Raw genomic sequence first — 22,341 nt, 5'->3', positions numbered from 1 at the left:
AGGAGAATTCTATGCAAATTAGGTGAGGAGGAATTCTATGCAAATCAGGGTAGGCAGAAAGACTCATTCTACATCAGTGGTTCTCAACCTTCTGGCCCTTTAAATACAGTTCTGCATGTTGTGACCCAACAATAAAATTATTTTCGCTGCTACTTCATAACTGTAATGTTGCTACTGTTATGAATCATAATGTAAATATCTGATATGCAGGATGGTCTTAGGCGACCCCTGTGAAAGGGTCTTTGGACCGCCAAAGGGGTCGCGACCCACAGGTTGAGAACCACTGTTCTAGATAATGCCAGGTTCACTCCCAATAAAGTCCTCCCCCTTCCCAGGGAATTCAGATGCCTTCCTTTTGCACAACCGGCATGGGCTCCAGAGTCAACACAATTTTACTTATTTACTTTTTAATATATCTTTATTGATTTCAGAGAGGAAAGAAGAGAGACAGAAACATCAATGATGTGAAAGAATCATGGATCGGCTGCCTCCTGCACGCCCCCTACTGGAAATAGAGCCCACAACCCGGGCATGTGCCCTGACTGGGAATCGAACAGTGACCTCCTGGTTCATGGGTCGATGCTCAACCACTGAGCCACATCCGCTGGGCAACACAATTTTTTTATTGTCCCACTAAACCCTGGAGTAATCCTGGTCTCTTCCTCATGGCAGGTCCTGATTTTAATTCTGATTAATTAAACTTTAGCTCTGTTCCATAGTGTGGACAACGAGGCCAATATTCAGGTGCCCTCTCTGAAGCATGGCCTCCCACCCTCGGAAGCCATGGGCACCGTGAGTGGGCAGCACCGTGAGTCTGTCCCGTGAGACCAGACGGGCCTGGCCGTCCCTTTGCCCTGCCCCTTCCATCAGGAGAAGGAAATTCTGCGTGACCCAGGACGACGTCTAACAGAGCAAAACAGTCTTTCCGGTCAAGATTCCTAAGATCTCTCTAAAAGACAGGCGGTGGCCCACGTGCCAAAAGGATACGACCTGGATCCACAGGCTTTATTCCTTTGCCAAAATTGCAGGTCAGCAACTCACGTTCAGACTCTTCAGCCTCACACGTGGGCCCAAGGCTCAGAGAGAAGCAGGGATGACCCCCGATTGCACATGTACCTCTCACGCCCTGCTGACGTCTGACAAATCCTCCGGGCCCTCACATCACATGGATCTTCTCTGTAGATTGTCTCTCTCCTTCTCTTTCTCTCTCTCCCTCCACCCTCATACCTTTGCTCTGAAATGCCCTCAACACCCTCACCGGTTTGGCTCAGTGGATAGAGCGTCAGCCCTCGGACAGAAGGGTCCTGGGTTCGATTCCGATCAAGGGCAGGTACTGCAGTTGCAGGCTTGATCCCCGGCCCTGGTCGGGGCCCCGTGCGGGAGGCAACCAATGGATGTGTCTCTCTCACATCGATGTTTCTCCCTCTCTCTCTCTCTCCCCCTCCCTTCCACTGTCTCTAAGAATCATGGGGTGAGGATTAACAAAATATAGCTATACTTCGTTACCAGTTTTCAAACATGGAGCAAGCCCTTCAGTACATCACTTGTGTATTTTCTACACGTAGGAGTGTATGAATATGTGATGAATTTTATAAGGCACTAGAGGTCCGGTGCACGAATTCATGCACCAGTGGGGTGCCTCGGCCTGGCCTGCGGGATCGGGCCAAAAACAGCTCTCCGACATCACCCGAGGGGCCCCGGATTACGAGAGGGCACAGGCCAGGCGGAGGGACCCCACCGGTGCATGATCGGGGCTGGGGAGGGACACGGGAGGTTGGTCAGCTGGGGAAAGACTGCAGGAGGGATCCAAGGCATGTCCGACCCGTCTCGCTCAGTCCCGATCGGCTGGACCCCAACAGCAAGTTAACCTTCCGGTAGGAGCACCTGCTCCCTGGTGGTCAGTGCACGTCATAGCGAGCAGTTGAGCGGCCTTCGCATAGCATTAGCATATTACGCTTTGATTGGTTGAACGACCAAACAGATGACCAGACACTTAGCATATCAGGCTTTTATTCTGTAGGATGTGCAAAAAAATAAAAATTTTAAAGGAAGAGGTGAGAGAGATCTAATTCCTAGTTCCACTATTTCCCCCTGCTTTCCAGTGGATGGTGTCACAAACACCGCTGTCAGGGCAGCCTGCAGGTCCCGTCCTCTGAGACTTGCTATTTCATCTTCCTTTAAAGCTGGGCCACCTCTGATAGGCCAGTAAGCTCCACGCCAGTGGCCATCGGAAGCCAGGAAGTCTTTTTTTACTTTTTTGGCCTCCTCTGTCTGATCCCATCCTTCCCTCCTCCGAGGACCCTCCCGGGCTGACCCCACCCTGGCCCTGCAGCCCCGGGAAAGATGCTTGCCGGCAGCCTCTCCCACCAAAGTCAGACCACGTCCTCCCGTTGCCATGGAGACAAGACAATCAGCGGTTGTTTTCTCCCACAGGCAACCCTGTAAACAGTAACAAAACAGCCTTGCCGGGAACGTGGCCGGTCCGTGAAGGGCACCGCCTGCCCTTCACGGACAGGTGGGAATCAGGGACCATTCGTTCCTCTCATCTCACATTAATGATGTGTGGATTCGGCTCAGTGATCCGGACGCCCTCGCAGAGCAGGCGGACTTGTTCACTGACAGTCCTGGCCTGGCCACGAGGGAATTTGAAACGGGGTAGCCTCCCACAGTTCCGGCGCCCACGTGAAAACTGCCCGCCCTGTGCCCTAGCTGGTGCGGCTCAGTGGATCGAGCGTTGGCCTGCAGACCAAGGGGTCCCGGGTTCGATTCCGGTCAAGGGCACTATCTCAGTTGCAGGCTCCTCCCCAGCCCGGACCCTGGTCAGGGCGCGTGCAGGAGGCAACCAATCCATGTGTCTCTCTCACATCGATGTTTCTCTCTCTCTCTCACTCCCGCTCCCTTCCTCTCTGAAATCAATAAAAAGAGGGGATGGTGTGCTGTCAGACAGGCGTCTCCTCCGTCGGGCCCAGGTGCGAGGCAGAGCTGGGAACACTGAGAGCAGGGCCGGCTCTCGGGGAGAGAGAATTGTGCACGCTGCCTAGGTCAGTGGTCGACAAACTCATTAGTCAACAGAGCCAAATATCAACAGTACAACGATTGAAATTGCTTTTGAGAGCCAGATTTTTTAAACTTAAACTATATAGGTAGGTACACTGTTATTCACTTAATTAGGGTCCTCCTAAGCTGGCCTTTGCTAAAAACGTCCTCAATCTGATGGAGGTACGTGCGTGCCCACACGTGGTATTTTGTGGAAGAGCCACACTCAAGGGGCCAAAGAGCCACATGTGGCTCTCGAGCCTCCGTTTGCCGACCACTGGCCTAGATGGCTATTGGTGCAGCCGCCTGAGCTGAGAATAGAAGTGAGGCTCCAGGTGGGAAAGGGGATGGGGGCGGGGGGCGGGGGGGGGGAGATAGGAGCATGAACCCCAGGCCCAGCTCACTCAGGGGCCTCCGGGGGGCAGCAGGTTCTAGGGAAGGTGGCTAAGGGTTGTGGGCAGGGGAGCAGCCAGGGCCACAGGCACATGCACCTGAGCACCTGCTGCCGAGGACAAACGCCCCTCGCAAGGCCAGAGGACAGGAAGGAAGCGGGAAGCCCACGGCCGATGAGGCACAGTGGGCTCCAGGCACCTGGGGTGTCTCGGTCCCTCTGCTTCCTGCTCCGGGACTGGCTCATTTGATAAACTCATCAAGACACACTGGGGCTGGCTGTATTTCCTGAAGCCCTCGTGGCTGCACACATAGGATGCCTCCTCTCGCATCCATTTGACACGGCAGTATTCATAGCTGTTAATTGTTTAATTTGCTCATTCTCCCCGGGAGGGGGCGGCAAGTGCATTTTAACTGGCCCTGCAGACACCCCGAGAGGAACGCGCGTCGAGGAGAAGTCCCTCCGAGGCTGTGTGACGGGATGACGGACGGAGAACGGCTGTTTGGGCTGGAGGGCTCCTCTGGACCATTCAGATCTCATGACAAAGGGAATCACCGGCGTTTCATCCCCGGTCGGCCTGCCCCACGATGAGAGCGAGGACCACTTTGAGGGAACAAAAGCCATTCGGAGCGGAGCCGGCCGGGGCCTGCTGTCGGCTCCACAAAGGGCACAGTGTGCTTGGGGTCTGTCCATCAGACACATGCCCCCGGCGCAGTGTAGCTGCCACAGGGTGTCAGGTCGGCAGAGAAACAATTGCTGGGTCCCTAGATCATCAACGCTCGACGCGAGGCATGGCGAGAGTCCCTTTCTTCCCCGGCGACGAAACTGCGAGCGCTTCTCCAGCCCCACACACAAAAGGGACGATCAACTGCCGTTCAAGGACAAAGACGCTTTCTGTTATGTTGCCACAGATGATGAAGAGGTCAGCCTGTCTCGTCCACCCTCCGAGGAAAAGCCAGTCTGGTGCCATTTACCATTCCGTGGGGCTCGCCAACTCTCCTAGTGCCTGGCTTCTTCCTTTTCTTTTTTTAAAGATATATTTTTATTGACATCAGAGAGGGGGAGGGGGAGGGGGAGGGAGAGGGAGAGGGAGAGGAACATTAATGATGAGAGAGAATCACACCCCCTACTGGGGATTGAGCCTGCAACCCAGGCGTGTGCCCAGACTGGGAATCGAACCCAGACCTCCTGGTTCATAGGTGGTCGCTCAACCCCTGAGCCAGGCCAGGCCCGGCGCGCCCGGCTCCTTTTAAGTATGCAAGGTACAGAAACCCCACGCGCCTCCCGATTGCCCTGGTGCAATTATTGTATTGATTTGATGTGGCATTCGCTCCACGTTGAAGGTGGCTGATGGCTTTTAATTTGCAATTAAATCAAACGATGCCGCTTTGCTAAGAATGCTGGCACTTGTCTGTATTCTGCAGCGAGCGACGCGACGGGAGACAACTTTTATTTAGGATCGTAACACACGCAGGGTGGGGGGAGCTTGACGTTCCAAGCAGCTCCATGTCTTGCCCAGCTCTTCAGCCTAGTCTTTAAAAGAATCAAATTCCATATTCATCCGTTGTAAAAGGGGTCCAAGTAATGATGGGTGCTTTATGGCGATGATCTAATCAAGTCAAGGAGCAAGCGGCATTAGAAGGAGGTTACGGAATGAATGTGTGCGCTCCACACGCGCCCCCCCCCCCCCGCCTCCGCCCCAATTTCTATGTTGATGCTCTAACCCCCAAGGGGATGGTATTTGGGAGGTAATCAGGATTAGATGAGGTCATGAGGGTGGGTCCTCGTGAGGGGACTAGGGTCCATACAAGAAGAGAGGAAGAGGTCTACACATACACACACACACACACACACACACACACACACACACACAGAAAAGGCCAGGGGAGCACACAGCAAGAAGGCAGCCGCCTACAAACCAGGAACAGAGTCCTCCCGAGAACTAATCTGCTAGCACCTTGATCTTGGACTTCCCAGCCTCCGAGACCGTGAGAAAACAAATGCGTGTTGTCTGAGCACGGTAGGAAGCAGGCCCCTGTGATCCATCTTCAACAAAGTCAACTTCAGTTGAAGAAAATTAACAACATGCTGCCAGTCGGTCACTGAATTTTCCCAGGGCCAACAGGATGCAGGGAGGAGGGGAAAGGGTATAAGAACAGAGAACTATGCCTGTGACCAGCATCACATATTCCAGGAAGATCCGCCCCCCACGACTAGACAAAGGGAGGTGGAGACAACTAGAAAAGGCCTCAGCCCATTTTTTTAAATAACCCAACAGGAGACAATAGAACCTAGGTGATGTGTGGGGGGGAAAACTGTTAACCCCATAGTACTCAACCAATGAGGAACCAGGGGGACGGACTCTCGCACACTAGGGGTGAATAGGCTGTGATCATTGCTCTGGGCGTGCCTGCTCAACCAGACACCCCATCTTGCAAGACCGCATTAAAGGTCTTATTTTCGCCATACGTTGTGTCTGTGAGTCCATTATTTGAATTCGGACAGGGCGTCTTTCTCACAAGCACCCAGTGCATTTGGGTTTTTTTATTGTTGTTTTGTGGTTTGTTTTTTAAATATATTTTTTATTGATTTCAGAGAGGAAGGGAGAGGGAAAGAGAGATAGAGACATCAATGATGAGAGAGAACCATGGATCGGCTGCCTCCTGCACGCCCCCTACTGGGGATCAAGCCTGCAAGTGCCCTGACCGGGAATCGAACCGTGACCTCCTGGTTCATAGGTCGACGCTCAACCACTGAGCCATGCTGTCGGCCCCCCAGTGCCTCTGTTACAGCAGCCCCCACTCTCTATGCCAGATAATAGCCGGAAGAGCAGCAAGAATGATTGGGGATTCTGTCACCTCTTTCTTTCGGGATGACCTCCACGCACTATTTCTACAAAGCTCTGGACACTTTGGGATCAGCGGGGTTTTGCTGTCTTGTCCCATGCAAACGCCAGAGTCAGAGGCCTGCAGATGCCATTTCTAGCTGTGGTGGGTGGGAGGGAAGTACTGTCCGTCACCTGGAAGCTCCTCCCTCTACTCCTCCATCAGCCAATGGCATGGCGTCCTCCACACAGCCCAGCTGGGGGATGGAAAAACAAGAGCGGCCCTGGCCGGTTTGGCTCAGTGGATAGAGCGTCAGCCTGCAGACTGAAGGGTCCCAGGGTTGATTCCTGTCCAGGGCACGTACCTGGGTGGCGGGCTCCTCCCCAGCCTGGGCCCTGGTCAGTGTGCGTACAGAAGGCAACCCATCGAGATGTGTTTCTCTCCCATCGATGCTTCTCTCTGTCTCTCCCTCTCTCTTCCACTCTCTCTAAAAAAATCAATGGAAAAATATCCTCGGGTAAGGATTTTAAAAAGAGAGAGAGAGAGAGAGAGAGAGAGAGAGAGAGAGAGAGAGAGAAGTGTGCAGGCGGAACCGAGCAGAGAGCGTTGTTACAAGCATGAGGCGGGCTGTGGGAGCAAAAGACTCCGAACCTTCAAAAATCAACCCGGCTTCCCTCGAAACGAGGCCTCGGGAGGCCTCCTGGAGAACGGTGCGTGTTGTTTTTATTTAGCGAGGGTCCTTTGCAAGCCTTCGTCTGCTGAGCCTCCTCTTGGCTGGATGGCTTCTTCTTGCAGGAACATAAAGCCACACGCAATCTCAGATGGGCTGTTTGGGGCCTCCTTCTCTGCCGCTAAGCACTTGTTTGTGTAAACCTGCGCGCCCAGAGGCACCCAGGTGTTTACGCGGGGCCGCCGATTTCCACGCTTCCACACTGTGAGCTCGTGGCGGGGGTGGGTAGGAAGGCAATGGGGGGAGAGAGGAGGGGTGGCCCCGGGAGCTCGGAGCTGGTCGGGGGAAGCGGGAGGAGGACCGTGCAATTAGAAGCAAGCTCGTTAGCCGACTCCGGGGAGGCGGTGCAGCTGCCGGCATCGCTTTGTCTCTGCCTCGTCGGTGTGATGGTCCACGGCTACGGGGACGCCGCTTACAACGCTCTGCGGGGCGTTCGTCGTCACACAGGAAATGCTGGTTTCCCACGGCCCTGCACATTCCGCACAGAAATACCAGCTGGATTTGGCTGAGCAGACTGTGGCGTGCCGAGGCTGCTGGCTCCACACACACGCGAGACGTGGGCTGTTTGGACTTCTCTGTCCCGTCTGGCTGTTCTCCAGAACCAGCACCAGGGGGAAGGCCGGGGGGAGGGGGAGGGGGCCAGTGAGGCCGGGAGCTCCTGCTGCCCACGGCCCCGCAGAGACCGGGTTCGTTTCCTGGGGCTGTGCCCCCTCCAGAGGCTCGGGGAAGACTGTTCTGTGCCTCTTCCGGCGTCTGGTGGCTCCAGGTGTGCTTGGCTTGTGGCGGCATCCCTCCAAGCGCTGCATCTCCATCTTCACGTGGCTTCCCTCCTGGTCCGTGTGCCCCTCTGTCTCTTGTAAGGACACTTGTCCCTGGAGGTAGGGCCCGCCTGGATGATCCGGGGTGACCTCATCTTGAGATCCTTAACTCAATGACATCTACCAAGACCTTTTTTTTTTTTTTTTCAAATAAGGTCACAGGCACAGGTCCCGGGCATTAAAACATGGACGTATCTTTGGGGCGAGTGACCATCTTTAGACCAGAATGGAGAGCATCCTTTCCAGCCCAGGGATCAAGAGGCAGCTGCTGGGCTCACGTGTGGTGATGTCATCGGCCCTATGATGTCATCGGTCCTGTGACGTCACTGGTCCCGTGATGTCCTTGGTCCCGAGTTGCAGCACCAACTGTTGAATCACCCACGTCAAGTAAGGAACCCTCTGCGGCCAGTTGGAAAGGGTGGCACTGTCAGCTCCTCTCTCCATCCTCCCCCTACCCAAGCCCCATCTCTCCAACCGCAGGTGCCGACGGATCAAAAAGAAGCAGTGTCCCTTTAAGTTCCCGAGGCCCCAAAATCTTGAAAAATCTCTCTTTAATTGTACGGTAGCCATTAAGGGCTTTGTCAGAGAAGGATGACAGGCGTAATCACCCGGGAGCAGGCTTCTAGGTAATTTATACGTAGTCAATGCAAACCTCATTCCTGAGTGACCTGTTCGGTGCCCACGGAGCCTGCAATAATCATGTATTTACCCTCTACCCCGAAATTAGACCGGGGCCGACTGTGTAATTACCCAGCCCCTGCACGGCAATCGCCATGTCATTAAATGCTCCGTGGCTCCCATGTTATTAAGCGGCATTGACACGATATTCGTTCCACGGAGCCTCACCCTGTTATCACGGAATTAAACTCCCCACCCAGAAATTACAGCCGTTCCCGGGAAGTTCTGCTCGTGGCTCGGACGGCCTTGGAGTCGGCAGAAACACCCGGCGCCACGTGCCTCCGAGGGAACCAGGAGGTGGTCAGACCTGGGCACCTACAGCATCCTCCTGGGTACGGGCCTCTCGCCATGATGGGGGGGCGGGGGCTGACACTCTGACAGACAGAACACCTGAATTAATCTGAAAAGCAATCGTGTTCATTTTTAATCCTGGGATACATATCCTCATGTGAACGGGGGAGTTAAATTTCTTCTATGGGGACAGAGGGTTACGTTTTTCTGAGTTTCCTTTCTTCGGCCGCTGCACCCGCACACTCCCTTTCACCTCCACCTTCTCCAAGAACACGCTCTGGAGGAGTGGTAGGACCTCCTGCTCTTTCTCTCCTGGTGTGGTACCTGCCCGGGGCACAGCATGCTGGGAGGGCTTGAAGCCCTAAGCGATTTCAGCCTGTGAGACAGTCACTGAATCATTAGTATAAGCAGAGCAGCCCCGTAAGTTCCATGAGGACAGCATCTCTCTCTGTTTACTGCCTTATCAGCAGACCATCCCTGGCACATAGTAGGTGCTCAATAACTATTAGTTGGGTTTAGCTCGGCCTAGCGTGGCTCAGTGGTTGAACATCGACCTATGAACCAGGAGGTCCCGCGTCGATTCCAGGTCAAGGACACATGCTGGGGTTGCGGGCTCGATCCCTAGCAGGGGACGTGCAGGAGGCAGCCGATGGATGACTCTCTCTCATCATTGATGTTTCTCTCTCTCTCCCTCTCCCTTCCTCTCTGAAATCAATAAAAATGTATTTTTTTAAAAAGAAACCTGACAGGAATGACTAGAGGAGCTACTGAGAGATGAGGAAGTCGGGTCAACAAGAAACGGCCTGGGCTTGAGGGTCACATGGCCCGCAGCGATGGTAGGTGGTCACAAGTACAAATCCCTGTCCCTGTCATCGGGGCGTCTCTGTCAGATTCCAGTATGAAAGGTCCTTTGTCCGGACCTTGCCCTGGGGGGACGGATAGAGGGGTGAGGCCGGCCTGCTCCTCCTCTCACTGCCCACCCCCCACACACGGTCCCGTCAAACGGACGTCTCATCAGGCCTGCCTCCGCTAAGGCCAGGGAGGCCTGATTCAAGGAGAGGAAATTGATCATGTCCAAATGACTTCTAAGGAAACCCTGCCAGGGAGGGAATGGGAGAGGCTCGTCAATACTGCGTAAGGGCTGTCACGACAGCCACACATTCTACTGACTCTCCTGCAGGAACTGTACGGGCAATATCCTAGCACTGGTGCCCAGCCAGCATGGCTCAGTGGTTAAGCGACGACCTATGAACCAGGAGGTCACGGTTCAATTCCCACTCAGGGCACATGCCCAGGTTGCCGGCTCGATCCCCAGTGTGGGGCATGCAGGAGGCAGCCGATCCATGATTCTCTGTCATCATTGATGTTTCTCTCCTTCTCCCTTCCTCGCTAAAATAAATAAAATATATATATATTTTTAAATATATCCTAGTGCTACCAAACAAGGGTGGTGATTGAGCAGTTAACTATTCGTCCCACTTTCCCACAATAGAGACACTAGACCACCCATGATAACTGGTGATGTTCACACTGACCAAACCACCTACCCACCCAGATATTTGTTTGTTCAGCGTACCTTCTCTGAGCACGCCATCTTCAGAGCGGTACATTCCACGCTGTGAGATATGCAATGAAGTACTAGTATATGGCATTTAGGCAAAATTTCTTTTTAAAAATTTTATTGGGCCTGGCTGGTGTGGCTCAGTGGGTATAGCGTCGGTCTGAGGACTGAAGGGTCCTGGGTTTGATTCCGGTCAAGGGCACATGCCCAGGTTTCAGGCTTGATCCCCCCAGTGTGGGGCGTGCAGGAGGCAGCTGTTCAATGATTCTCTCTCATCCTTGATGTTTCCATCTCTCTCTTGTTCTCCCTTCCTCTCTGAAATCAATAAAAATATATTTTAAAAAAGAAAAAATCAGGAGGCTGTTTTGGGGTTTTTTTTTCTAAACATAATCATCATCACGCTCCTAAAAATGAACAGCTGGCGACAAAACTGTCGAGGAGAATTTAGAAGCGAAACAGAAGCCACAACGTGAAAATGCACCCCGACTTACACACAGATTGTGGGTGCCAGACCAAGCCGCTGGGTGCAGCCTACACTCCCGGGAGCAGGAACCAGGCTCCCTGGGAAAATGTGTGTGTCTGGTATTTGATCCTTTTTTTTTTTCCCAGCAAGCATCCCTCTCTCTCCTACCCGTTACCACCTCTCCTATCCTTGACCCCACTCATCCTGAATGACACCCCCAAAAATCCAACAGGAAGCCTAGCTCTTCTGTAAGCTTCCGAGAACGTGCTTAACCTCTTGTTTTAGCAATGATAAGCGCTAGCAGATATAAAAATATCCCAGGAAAGGGTTCAATTAGAATCGTGTGCTTTAGCAACTCAAAGTCTTTCTCCCCAATGCCCGGTTCTCTCTCAGAGCGAGCCCTTTGAAGATTATCCTTCCATTTCTCTCAGTAATAGTATTATTTTTTGGTGACCTTCCGGCTTTTCCTGCCTCTTGCCCCTAAAACGTTCCATCTATTTTACGAGCCTGGCGATTCGTGAGGATTAAAGAGGGGAGATTTTAACAAATATGAGCGGCCTGGCCCAGATGGATGTGAAGTCCAGAATCCCGGGGAGGGTTTTCTGCGGATGACCACCAGCGATGATGCAGACAGCCACTGACCTCGGCTTTGCCCCAAATCATCTTGGTCACTTGCTGTTCAATAGGAAGAGGGGGCCTGACCGGCGTGGCTCAGCGGTGGAGCGTCGACCTATGAACCGGGAGGTCACGGTTCCATTCCCGGTGGGGGCACATGCCCGGGTTGCGGCTCGATCCCCAGTAGGGGGGCGTGCAGGAGGCAGCTGATCAATAATTCCCTTTCTTATCGTTGATGTTTCTCTCTCTCTCCCTCCCTCTTCCTTCCTCTCTGAAATCAATAAAAATATATTTTTTTAAAAAAGAATTAAGATTTCTATCCTGGGCTGGTGGTTAGAGCATCAGCCCGAGCACCTTAGAGTCACAGGTTCGATCCCAGTCAAGGGCATGTTACCTGGGTTGCAGGATGGACCCCTGGCCCTGGTCAGAGTGTGTGTAGGAGGCAACCAATCCATGTGTCTCTCTCACATTGATGCCTCTCTCTCTCTCTCTCTCTCTCTCTCTCTCTCTCTCTCTTCCCCTACCTCTCTACCTTCCATTCTCTCTTTTAAAAAAAATCTCCTTGAGTTAGGATTTACATATATAGGTGCTTTCCCTGGTGGGGACCGAGATGCAGGACACAGCAAACCGGGACCCTGGGATTCGGTGAAATGAAAGGCCGGTGCTGATTAGAAGGCGGGGAAACTACGAAGCCAGGAAGAGGACAAGAGGGCGGGGACCCTTCCCAGGTGGTACCCTATTTCCCTCTCCATTCAAACCTGCTGGGTCCGCAAGACCGCCCTCCCTCAACCGACGCTGAAGGGGACACTCAGAGGTCAAGGACAGGCCAAGGTCAGGAAAGCCCCAGAGCTGGGCTGCGCCCCAGGGAGGCCTCACTGGACAGCGACCGTGGCCTTGTCTCCCATCTGTCTGAGCTGTGACCCGCACCCCAACTTCACTCTGCCGGGATACCCTCTCACGTGTGTCTGCCTGTGATTTTTTTGCTGCAGTGGCTGCAACTACGGATGCCTCCTGAGCCGGAGAGAAAAGGGGCGGATGCTGCAGAACCACAGGGATGCAAGGTCACAGAGGGACAGGTGAGGGAGGGCAGCTTCCCCGGAGGAGAGCTCCGTCCGCCCCTCCCAACGCGAGGGCCCTGTCACCAGCTCCTGCCAATCAAACCGTGGGGATGGGGAAAAGCATCCAGCATCCTCCCGGCATGGCAAGAAGATGCTGTCTCCGGGCCGTAAATACTGCATAAGCGCTTGGCGAACGGGGCCGTTTTGTCACCACTGCCTTCCTTCTATACATCATCACCCGTTCTGACCGTGGGGAGCAAACTGCATGAGACATCGGCGCGGCCCACAGCCGGCCGTGGCCTCTCTCGCACTGTGCGTGTCTCGGAAGATTTGGCAAGTGACCATGGAGAGACCAGGGCAGATGTTTATCATCGTCTGCTCACACACATGCCAGTCCGGCCTGCCTGCCAACCTGTGCCCAAGTGCAACTGAACAGGCTTTACTTGAGGGGGAGAGAGAGAGACAGAGAGAGAGAGAGAGACAGAGAGAGAAAGAGAGAGAAATATCAACGACACGAGAGAATCATGGATCGGCTGCCTCCTGCACGCCCCCTGCTGGGGATCGAGCCTGCAACCCAGGCCTGTGCCCTGACCGGGAATGGAACTGTGACCTTCTGGTTCATAAGCTGGTCTATTTTTTTTTCTTTTTTAATCCTCACCTAAGGCTACTTTTTTGATTGATTTCTAGAGAGAGTGGGAGGGAGGGAGGGAGGAGGGGGGGTAGAGAGAGGAACAGTGAGGCGAGAGAGACACATTGACTGGTTGCCTCCCGCACGTACCCCTACTGGGGCGGGGAAACCTACAACCCAGGTATGTGCCCTTGACTGGGAATTGAACCTACAGCCCTTTGGTCCACAGGCCAACACACTAACCACTGAGCCGAATGGGCCAGAAGAACCTATTAGACCAGCGGTTCTCAACCTGTGGGTCGCGACCATCGGAAAACACATATAGCATATCAGATACTTACGTGACGATTCATAACAGTAGCAACATGACAGTGATGAAGTAGCAACGAAAATAATTTTATGGTTGGGGGGTCACCACAACATGAGGAACTGTGTTAAAGGGCCGTGGCATCAGGAAGGTTGAGAACCACTGTTTATACTAACTGGAAGGAAGAACTACAAATAAGAATGTATAATGCTGCCCTAACCGGTGTGGCTCAGTGGATAGAGCGTCGGCCTGCGGACTGAAAGGTCCCAGGTTCGATTCCGGTCAAGGGCATGTACCTTGGTTGCAGGCACATCCCCAGTAGCAGGTGTGCAGGAGGCAGCTGATCGATGTTTCTCTCTCATCGATGTTTCTAACTCTCTATCCCTCTCCGTTCCTCTCTGTAAAAAATCAATACAATTTTTTTTTTAAAGAATGTATAATGCTGTTCGGGTTTTTTGCGTGTGTTTTTCCCCCCACAAATTTATGTTTGTTTTGTCATGAAATGCATGTGTAATACTGTAACTGCATTTAAAGTGAAAGAGTAGTTACTGTTCGAGGAAGCAATAAAACAGGCTATTACGTCCAAATCACGCTCCCATGTTCATAAACATATAGGCAGCCCAAACGACGCTTCACATTAGGCTCGGGCATTAATATGAAATAGAGCCACCATTTACTGACAAACAGAAAATGCTTTATTCTTTCAGATATTATTGTTACAACCCCTCTCCCCCATTTAAAAAAAAAAAAAATACGAGTGCATTTTGAGTCCTAATGGGCTTTTCGAAGGGTCTAAGCCGGCGGTAAGATTCCCAAAGGGGGAAATGATGCTGAAAAATTGCAATTCACCTTTTCTGGTGGAGAACTGACTTTTTGCGCAGCTGGAAACTCGCCCTGCCCGGTGCCTGGGGCTCAGGCACATAAATGCTCATCTCTCTCCCTGGGAAAGGAGAGGCGCGTGAATTTACCACCCGCCCCCTGGCCCAGCGGCTAAGGAGTCATTCAATCAGCAAACGGGTGTTGCCTCGCTCCGATGTCTCAGACCCTTCCGGAAGCCTGTGGGCTTAGTCGGGGACCCAGCGGTCGCCGCCAACATGTGGAGACCAGTCTTGCAGTTTGCAAAGTTCAAAGAACACAACGCCCTTGCGGCCCAAGCTCATCTCTGAATCTCAGTGGCCTCGATGGAAAAGGACAGTATTAAAAGGGGGGGGGGAGGGGAGGGGAGGGGAGGAGAGGGGAGAAAGGAAAAGAAAAGAGAAAAGAAGAGAAAAGAAAAGAGAAGAGAAGAGCAGGACAATATTATTTTCCAGCCGAACAGTTTTTGGGGTTTGGGTTTTGTTTTGTTTTTCTTCAAAAACACTTGTAAACCCCTAGCCGGTTTGGCTCAGTGGATAGAGCATTGGCCTGCAGACCGAAGGGTCCCGGGTTCGATTCCGGTCAAGGGCACGTACCTCGGTTGCAGGCTCCTCCCTGCCCGGGGCCCTGGTCAGGGCATGTGCAGGAGGCAACCAATCGATGTGTCTCTCTCACATGGATTTCTCTCTGTCTTTCCCTCTCTCTTCCACTCTCCCTAAAAATCAAGGGAAAAATAGACTCAGGGGAGGATTAAAAATAATGATGATAACAATCCTATACAATAAAAGCCTAATGTGCAAATCGACCAAACGGCGGAACAACTAGCAGAACAACTGGTCGCTATGACACGCACTGACCACCAGGACGCAGATGCTCAATGCAGGAGCTGCCCCCAGCCCACAGGCCGACCAAGGCAGGTGCGGGGGGGGCGGGGGGGAGGGCTCCCCAATCGCCCTGCCAGTTGCCCCACAGATTGGCCCTGATCGCCGGCCAGGCCTGGGGACCCTACCGGTGCATGAATTTCGTGCACTGGGCCTCTAGTAATCACAATAATAAACAAAGACATTTCCCTAATTATTCCCAGTCTCCACCAACCCCTATTGTCTCTTACCAGGGCGGCTTATGACTGTCGGTGCCTGTATACATTTGAGTCTTCACCCATCCCCCAAGACTGTTTAAAAAAAAAAAGTACAACAAGCAAAACCACATGTGTTGGACGACCGCTCTGCACGGGGCCGTATTTCTCGCGCTGTCCCACACACTTGCTGTTATTCTCCAGTGAACCGTGACGGCGCCCAGCACCCAGCCAGGCAAGGCAGCGGCCCCTCCAACGTCTATTCTCTTCCCATTCGCTAATGTCACCGCGTCTCTCCCGAGACCGTGTCTTCGCCCACTTTCCCAGCCTGCCTCTCTGGCAGGGATTCGGTCTCTCCCCCCGCCCCCCGACCCCATTCTCCCGACAGCCCCTCTGCTTTGTCTTGAAGCCCAGTGCATCGTGGGAAGCATTCAAGGTCAACACAGCATCCTGATGGGCAGGGCACCCGCCAGCCTCAGCCCAGTCCTGCCCTGTATGACCGGGGAGGGGCGGGGGGGAGAGGGAGGGCTGGGGGCTGGAGACAGGAACAAGCAGTCATGTCTGCTGTATTGAACTAGAGTCAAACTTTTATTTTTTAATATATCTCTATTGATTTCAGAGAGGAAGGGAGAGGGAGAGAGAGATAGAAACATCCATGATGAGAGAGAGCTGTTGACCGGCTGCCTCCTGCACGCCCCCTACTTGGGATCGAGGCCGCAACCCGGGCATGTGCCCTGACCAGGAATCAAACCTGGGACCCTGCAGTCCACAGGACGATGCTCTAGCCACTAGGGCTACAGTCAAACCTTTAACCGCTTCTGATGCTGCTGAGTTCTTGGAACCACTTGAATGAGCCAGGCTTTAGGTTTCCTCATTCTTGGCCAAGAAAGCTTCCTCAGGCAGCTCCTGAGGGCGGGCGGGGGCTCTGAACGGCTGGGCGGGCGTTCCCCTTAGAATCCAGGCGCCCCACTCCTGGGCCATGAGTGACACCCACGCTTTTCTCCTGTCGCACCGGCCTCGCTCTCACTTCTGACCAAAGAACCCCATTCCTTTCCTGTGATGCGCATCCCAAAATGACATCAGTCTCTGAAGTTCAAAGAGCTGGATCAATGCACTGCAGACTTCAATCGGCTGCGTGATCCGTCGCACCTGACCACAGCTCGGCCATTCCCCCGCCCCCCCTCCGTTCCAAAGGCCGGTGGCAATTCCCCAGGCCGCTTCGCAAAACACACACAGAAGCCAGCCCGCAGGTGTGGCTCAGTGGCTGAGCGTCGACCTATGAACCAGGAGGTCACCATTCGATTCCCGGTCAAGGCACAGGCCCGGGTTGTGGGCTCCATCCCCAGTAGGGAGTGTGCAGGAGGCAGCTGATCCATGATTCTCTCTCATCATTGACGTTTCTCTCTCTCTCTCGCTCTCTCTCTCTCTCTCTCTCTCTCTCTCTGAAATCAACAAGAATATATTTTAAAAAAAGAAAGAAAAAGGAAAAATAACACACAGAAGCCTGAATCGCCACCCATACACGGCGTCCATCCTTCCTAGCAACGCTACGGGCCTTCCGTGAGCTGGAAATGAGACGGTCCTACCCTCTCTCCGCCCGGTATTTTATTCAAATACGTTGAACCTGCTCAGATGTTCTATTAAACTCCGATCTTTTCCAGAATAATCTACATTTAATTCTTCCTCCCACCCATCTACGGCAAATATCCCTCCTGGCAGCCTTTCAGGGCGGCGATATGAATTGCAAACTCTTTCAGGTTCTGTGGAAGTATTAAGGGCGTCACGCATCGCACCGTCAGCAGAGGCATCTTTTATTCCGTTCCATTTCCCCCGACGCCTTTCACAGAATGTCACAGCCACAAAAAACCAGGAGCAGTGACGGGCCTCCGCCAGCCACCTTTCCTTCAGCAGCGAAAACGCCATGAACCGTCGCAGATAAAAAAAAAAAATATCTCCATCGAACTAATTGTCTCCCTCTCTCCCAATTCGAGAGGCACGCTCAACACCATTCTTTCGGACACAATGCCGTTTATTTCACCTGAGGGGGCTGTGCTGTGTGCTCGGAAGAGATGGCGTTTAATAAAAGGGAATCAAAACCCAGGTTAGTTCATTAACGGATGCGCCAGAGGATGAGACGAGGAATCGATACGCTGCGAGATCACGGAGAGCACAGGAGAGATGCCACGCCGGCCGAGACCAGGTCGCACGGGCCAGCATTTTCTCCGCCAGTGAAACAAAAGGTGATTTCTTTGTTTGTTTCAAAAGCACGAGAGAATAAAACCTTGGTTCGCTGGAATGGTCAGGAAATGAGCTGTTTGCCAGAGAGCTGAAGGTCAGTGCTTTAAGGAGCGAAACTTCTTCTTTAGCCCTGGCCGGTGTGGCTCAGTGGCTAGAGCAGTGATGGCGAGCCTTTTGAGCTCGGCGTGTCAGCATTTTGAAAAACCTCTAACTTCACTCTGGTGCCGTGTCACATAGAGAAATTTTTTGATCTTTGCAACCCTAGTAAAACAAAGACTTATATTTTTTATATTTATTTTATATATGTAAATGCCATTTAACAAAGAAAAATCAACCAAAAAAATGAGTTCGCGTGTCACTTCTGACACTCATGTCAAAGGTTCGCCATCACTGGGCTAGAGCGTTGGCCTGCGGACTAAAGGGTCCCAGGTTCAATTCCGGCCAAGGGCACATGCCCTGGTTGCAGGCTCCATCCCCCGCCAGTGCAGGAGGCAGCCAATCAATGATTCTCTCTCATCATGGATGTTTCTATCTCTCTCTCCCTTTCCCTTCCTCTCTGAAATCTATAAAAATGTATAAGAACTTTTTTTGTAAACCTCACCTGAGGATATTTTCCCATTGATTTTTAGAGAAAGTGAAAGGAAGAGGGACACAGAGAGAAACATCGACGTGAGAGAGACACATCCATTGGTTGCCTTCGAGTCTGCAACCGAGGTACATGCCCTTGACTGGAATCGAACCCGGGACCCTTCAGTCCACGGGCCGATGCTCTTTGCACTGATCCAAACCGGCTAGGGCTAAAAACATATTTTTTTTAATTACCCCAGATTGTGCTGGATATGCCTGAGGGTGACCCCTGCCCTACGTTCTCCATGACTCCCAGGCGGGCTCTGGAAGACTGAGTCCCAGGCAGTAACAGGATGCTGGAGGGCTTCCCACGGTGCCATTTCCAATGATGGAGTGTTCACCTTCCCCGCCTCTCTCACCCTCAGTGAGAACTGCCTAAGGCGTTCACCGCGTGGAACTTATCCAATCGCAGGGCTCCGACCACGTTCTGCTCTTGCAGAAAGAGACCAACGCCAAGGTCACCTCATTCACAGTCAAGGTCACTTCCGGATGGAATGGGGACGTCCCGTGTGAACTGATCCGATCTGGGGATGCTGACAGAACCTTATCTATTGGAGATACCGGGGCATTCACAAGTGAATTACCTGATGTTTGGAATAGCCTTTCTAGCACTTCAGCCAAAAAAGGGTGTGTGTGTGTGTGTGTGTGTGTGTGTGTGTGTAAGGGGAATAAATAAAAATACCAGAATATGAATAAGTGCTGACGCTGGGGAAGGAGACCTAGGGGTTTCCTATATTATTCTCTTTACATTTTTTTTTTTTTTCGTTTGTTTGAATATATTGTTACTGATTTCAGAGAGTAAGGGAGAGGGAGAGAGAGAGAGAGAGAGAAACATCAGTGATGAGAGAGAAGCATCAATCAGCTGCCTCCTGCACGCCCCACACTAGGGATTGAACCTGCAACCCAGGCAGGTGCCCTGACCGGGAATCGAACTGTGACCTCCTGGTTCCTAGGTCGACGCTCAACCACTGAACCCGCCGGCCGGCCAGCCCTCTTTACCTTTTGTAAGTTTGAAATTTTTCCAAAGGAGGTTGCTACGTGTTTGTGTTTAGAATGCCACGAAAGCACCATGCTGCCTGGGGAGTAAGTCTCACTAAAACTCCGTCGAGCCAGCCGCCTCCTGCACTTCCTGAGCGCCTACTGTGCGCCCAGCCAGGCAGCGGCGAGGCCGAGCCTTCCTAACGGGTAGCCTTTGCCACCTAAATGCGTGAAAGTCCCTCGAACCGATTTCACAAAAGCAGGGCGATAATGAGTCTCCTCTGGAGCCTGCACAACGGCCGAGACAATTCAACGTGTCGTCTTGACCTTTGATCAAATCCCCAGAATTTTTAATTAATGGATAGAAACATATTAAGGCAGCTTCAGCTATGATTAATGGAGATTTATACAATGGAACCGCTCACGCAACTCAATCTGCTTTGGCCTCTCCGTTCCTTTGGTCTTTGAAATGTGTTAAGGACAGCTAAGGCTATTTTCAGAACCCGAGTTACTTTCGAATGAAAAGTGTCCGTTCTTGAATACTGTGAATCTCGCCAAAAAAAAAAAAAAAAAAGGCACGTCACTGAGAATGAGGAGATAGGAGCTCATACCCCAGACTCCAGGGATGAAACGCGTGACTCAGGACAGTCCCTTATCGGCTGAGTCCTGGGCTCTGCGCGGGAGGGAATAATACGGCTAATTGTAACGCTCACACATTTTATACGGGTGACACAAAATTACGCCTACCCCCATATGACAGGGACTCTGCAAAAATACACAAGATGTGTGGGAAGCCATGTTTTGTTTTTGCTTTTTATGTTATTCTAGTTGTTCACGTGACTCCCGGGCAGAAGTCACTCCCTGGAGGATGCATAGCTCCATTCCCTCTGTCCTCACACCTTGACCGCTTTCAGAAGGCTCTGCCCAGACCCACGGGACGAGGCCCCGAGATGCTGTTTGCCCCCCGAGGGGCTCGGCCTCCCCTAGAGGCAGCACGGGAAGAAATGGGTCCCCAGGAAGAGCATCCTGTTTTCCAGGAAAAGGGTGGCTTTAGGGCTGGGAATGGGATCGCGTCCAAGGAGAGATTTCTGTCCATGAGGAAACTGGAAATACTCAAACAGGAGGAGTCGGAGAAGGCACCTGGAGCGGCCACTGTGGAGAACAGTACGGCGTTTCCTCAGAAAAACAATTAAAACTGGAACTTCCATTTGACCCAGTCGTCCCGCTTCTAGGAATATATCCCAAGAAACCAGAGACACCACTCAGAAAGGATGTATGTACCCAGTCAGGGAAACGTAACTATCGCATGATCCCACTCATTTGTGGGATCTAATGAACAACATAAACCGATGAACAAACATAGAACCAGAGTCATAGAAGCATCGAACAGACTGCCCAACCTATGAGGGAAGGCAGGGGTGGGGGGGTAAGAGATCAACCAGAGGACTTGTATGCACGCATATGAGCATGACCCATGGACACAGACAGTAGGGGGGTGAGGGCATGTGCTGGGGGGTGGGGGCGGCCGGGGAGAGGTGAAGGGGGAAAAAGGAGACTCCTGTAATCCTTTAAACCAGTGGTCGGCAAACTCATTAGACAACAGAGCCAAACATCAACAGTACAACGATCGAAATGTCTTTTGAGAGCCAATTTTTTTAAACTGAAACTATATAGGTAGCTACATTGTTATTAACTTAATTAGGGTGCTCCTGAGCTGGCCTTTGCTAAAAACGTCCTCAGTCTGATGGAGGTACGTTCGCTGAGGTCGACCCCTTCCAACTCTCCCATCCACACTCGTCTTGTGTACTTGTTTCGTCTATCTCCTTTCCGAAAACCGACTTCTGCGCATGGGCCACGAAGTTTCAATAGCACTGTACGTGCGCGCCCGCATGTGGTATTTTGTGGAAGAGCCACACTCAAGGGGCCAAAGAGCCGCATGTGGCTCTCGAGCCGCGGTTTGCCAACCACTGCTGTAAACAATAAAGAATTTAAGAAGAAGAAGAAGGAGAAGGAAGAAGAGGAGGAGGAGGAGGAGGAGGAGGAGGAGGAGGAGGAGGGGGAGGAGGAGGAGGGGGAGGAGGAGGAGGGGAGGAAGGCGGCGGCGCTGCCATCATGAATATTATTTTGTGGATAAGAGCAACCTGGGCTAAACCTATTAAAAATTCACAAGCTCCATTGATGCAATGACCATATCATCCCAATGAAACCGACCACCGAATATTCTTCGGGAAGCAAGAAGACAGAATATCTGGATTCAGGGAGGTCTGGGGAGGCAAGGGGAGCTGGACATGGCTGAGCACATGACCCTAACCTTCCATAGAGGGCAATTTCCAGGCATAAGCATTCCTGGTCCTTTCCCCCGGCCCTCGAAGGAACACATCAGATCCCACCTCTCACCGTCTGCAGAGGAGGAAGCCACGTGTACTTACCCCCGGAATCATGTGACTTGGAGCTCGAAAACGGTCTTGCCTCCTTCTCCTTTATTCATTTTCCTGCCAAAGCAGATTTTCCGGACGCTCTGGAACTTGAGTCTGAATCACGGAGTCTGAGACGCCGCCCGGTGATGAGAGGGAGAGTCACACGCCGATTGGAAAGCTCCGGGGATGGTCCCACCCCATCGGCAATAGACCGTGTCCGCGTTAAAAGACGACGACCGCTTGGCTGGCCTCAGGGACAGCTGAGATAAACAGGAAAACACTTTTTAATGCGGGAGGAGGTGTCTCTTACAAAACGCCTCCTAAATCCCTACAACTTAAGGTGTGCACTTAATATATATATCCTATATAATAAAAGCCTAATGTGCAATCAACCGAACAGCAGAACAACCGGCAGAACGACCGGTCGCTATGATGTGCACTGACCACCAGGGGGCAGATGCTCAACGCAGGAGCTGCCCACAGCCCACAGGCCCCAGGCCAGCCAAGGCGGGTGCCAGCGGGGGGGCCCCCCCAATTGTCCCACCGGTCACCCCACAGAGGCAGGCAACCGGCATCGATGGCAGGGCCGGCAAGCGGGCAGTGCCAGGCCGGCCAAGGCGGGTGGCAGTGGGGACCCCCTGATCGCTCCGCCAGTCACCCCACATATCGGCCCTGATCGCCAGCCAGGCCTAGGGACCCTACCCGGGCATGAATTTCATGCACCGGGCCTCTAGTATATATATATTGATT

At 52.6% G+C, this 22,341-nt stretch overlaps 1 protein-coding gene across 1 annotated transcript in view; it reads right to left on the bottom strand.

Annotated features, from left to right (window-relative positions):
• Nucleotides 1-21,686, bottom strand: part of AGBL1 (AGBL carboxypeptidase 1) — a 264,433-nt gene extending 242,747 nt beyond the window's left edge. Inside the window, exon 1 of the mRNA XM_070400703.1 lies at nt 21,604-21,686. Within this exon, the coding sequence (XP_070256804.1) occupies nt 21,604-21,615 (12 nt within the window). The 5' untranslated portion in view covers nt 21,616-21,686. The remainder of the gene's footprint in view (nt 1-21,603) is intronic.
• Nucleotides 21,687-22,341: the final 655 nt, after the last annotated feature.

Source organism: Myotis yumanensis, unplaced genomic scaffold (assembly GCF_028538775.1).
Source record: "Myotis yumanensis isolate MYYU_CA2020_CCGP unplaced genomic scaffold, mMyoYum1.0.hap1 SCAF_20, whole genome shotgun sequence".
Classification (NCBI taxonomy): Eukaryota; Metazoa; Chordata; class Mammalia; order Chiroptera; family Vespertilionidae; genus Myotis; species Myotis yumanensis.
The sequence above is the reverse complement of the archived record's forward strand: the minus strand, read 5'-3'. Positions and strand labels throughout refer to the sequence as shown.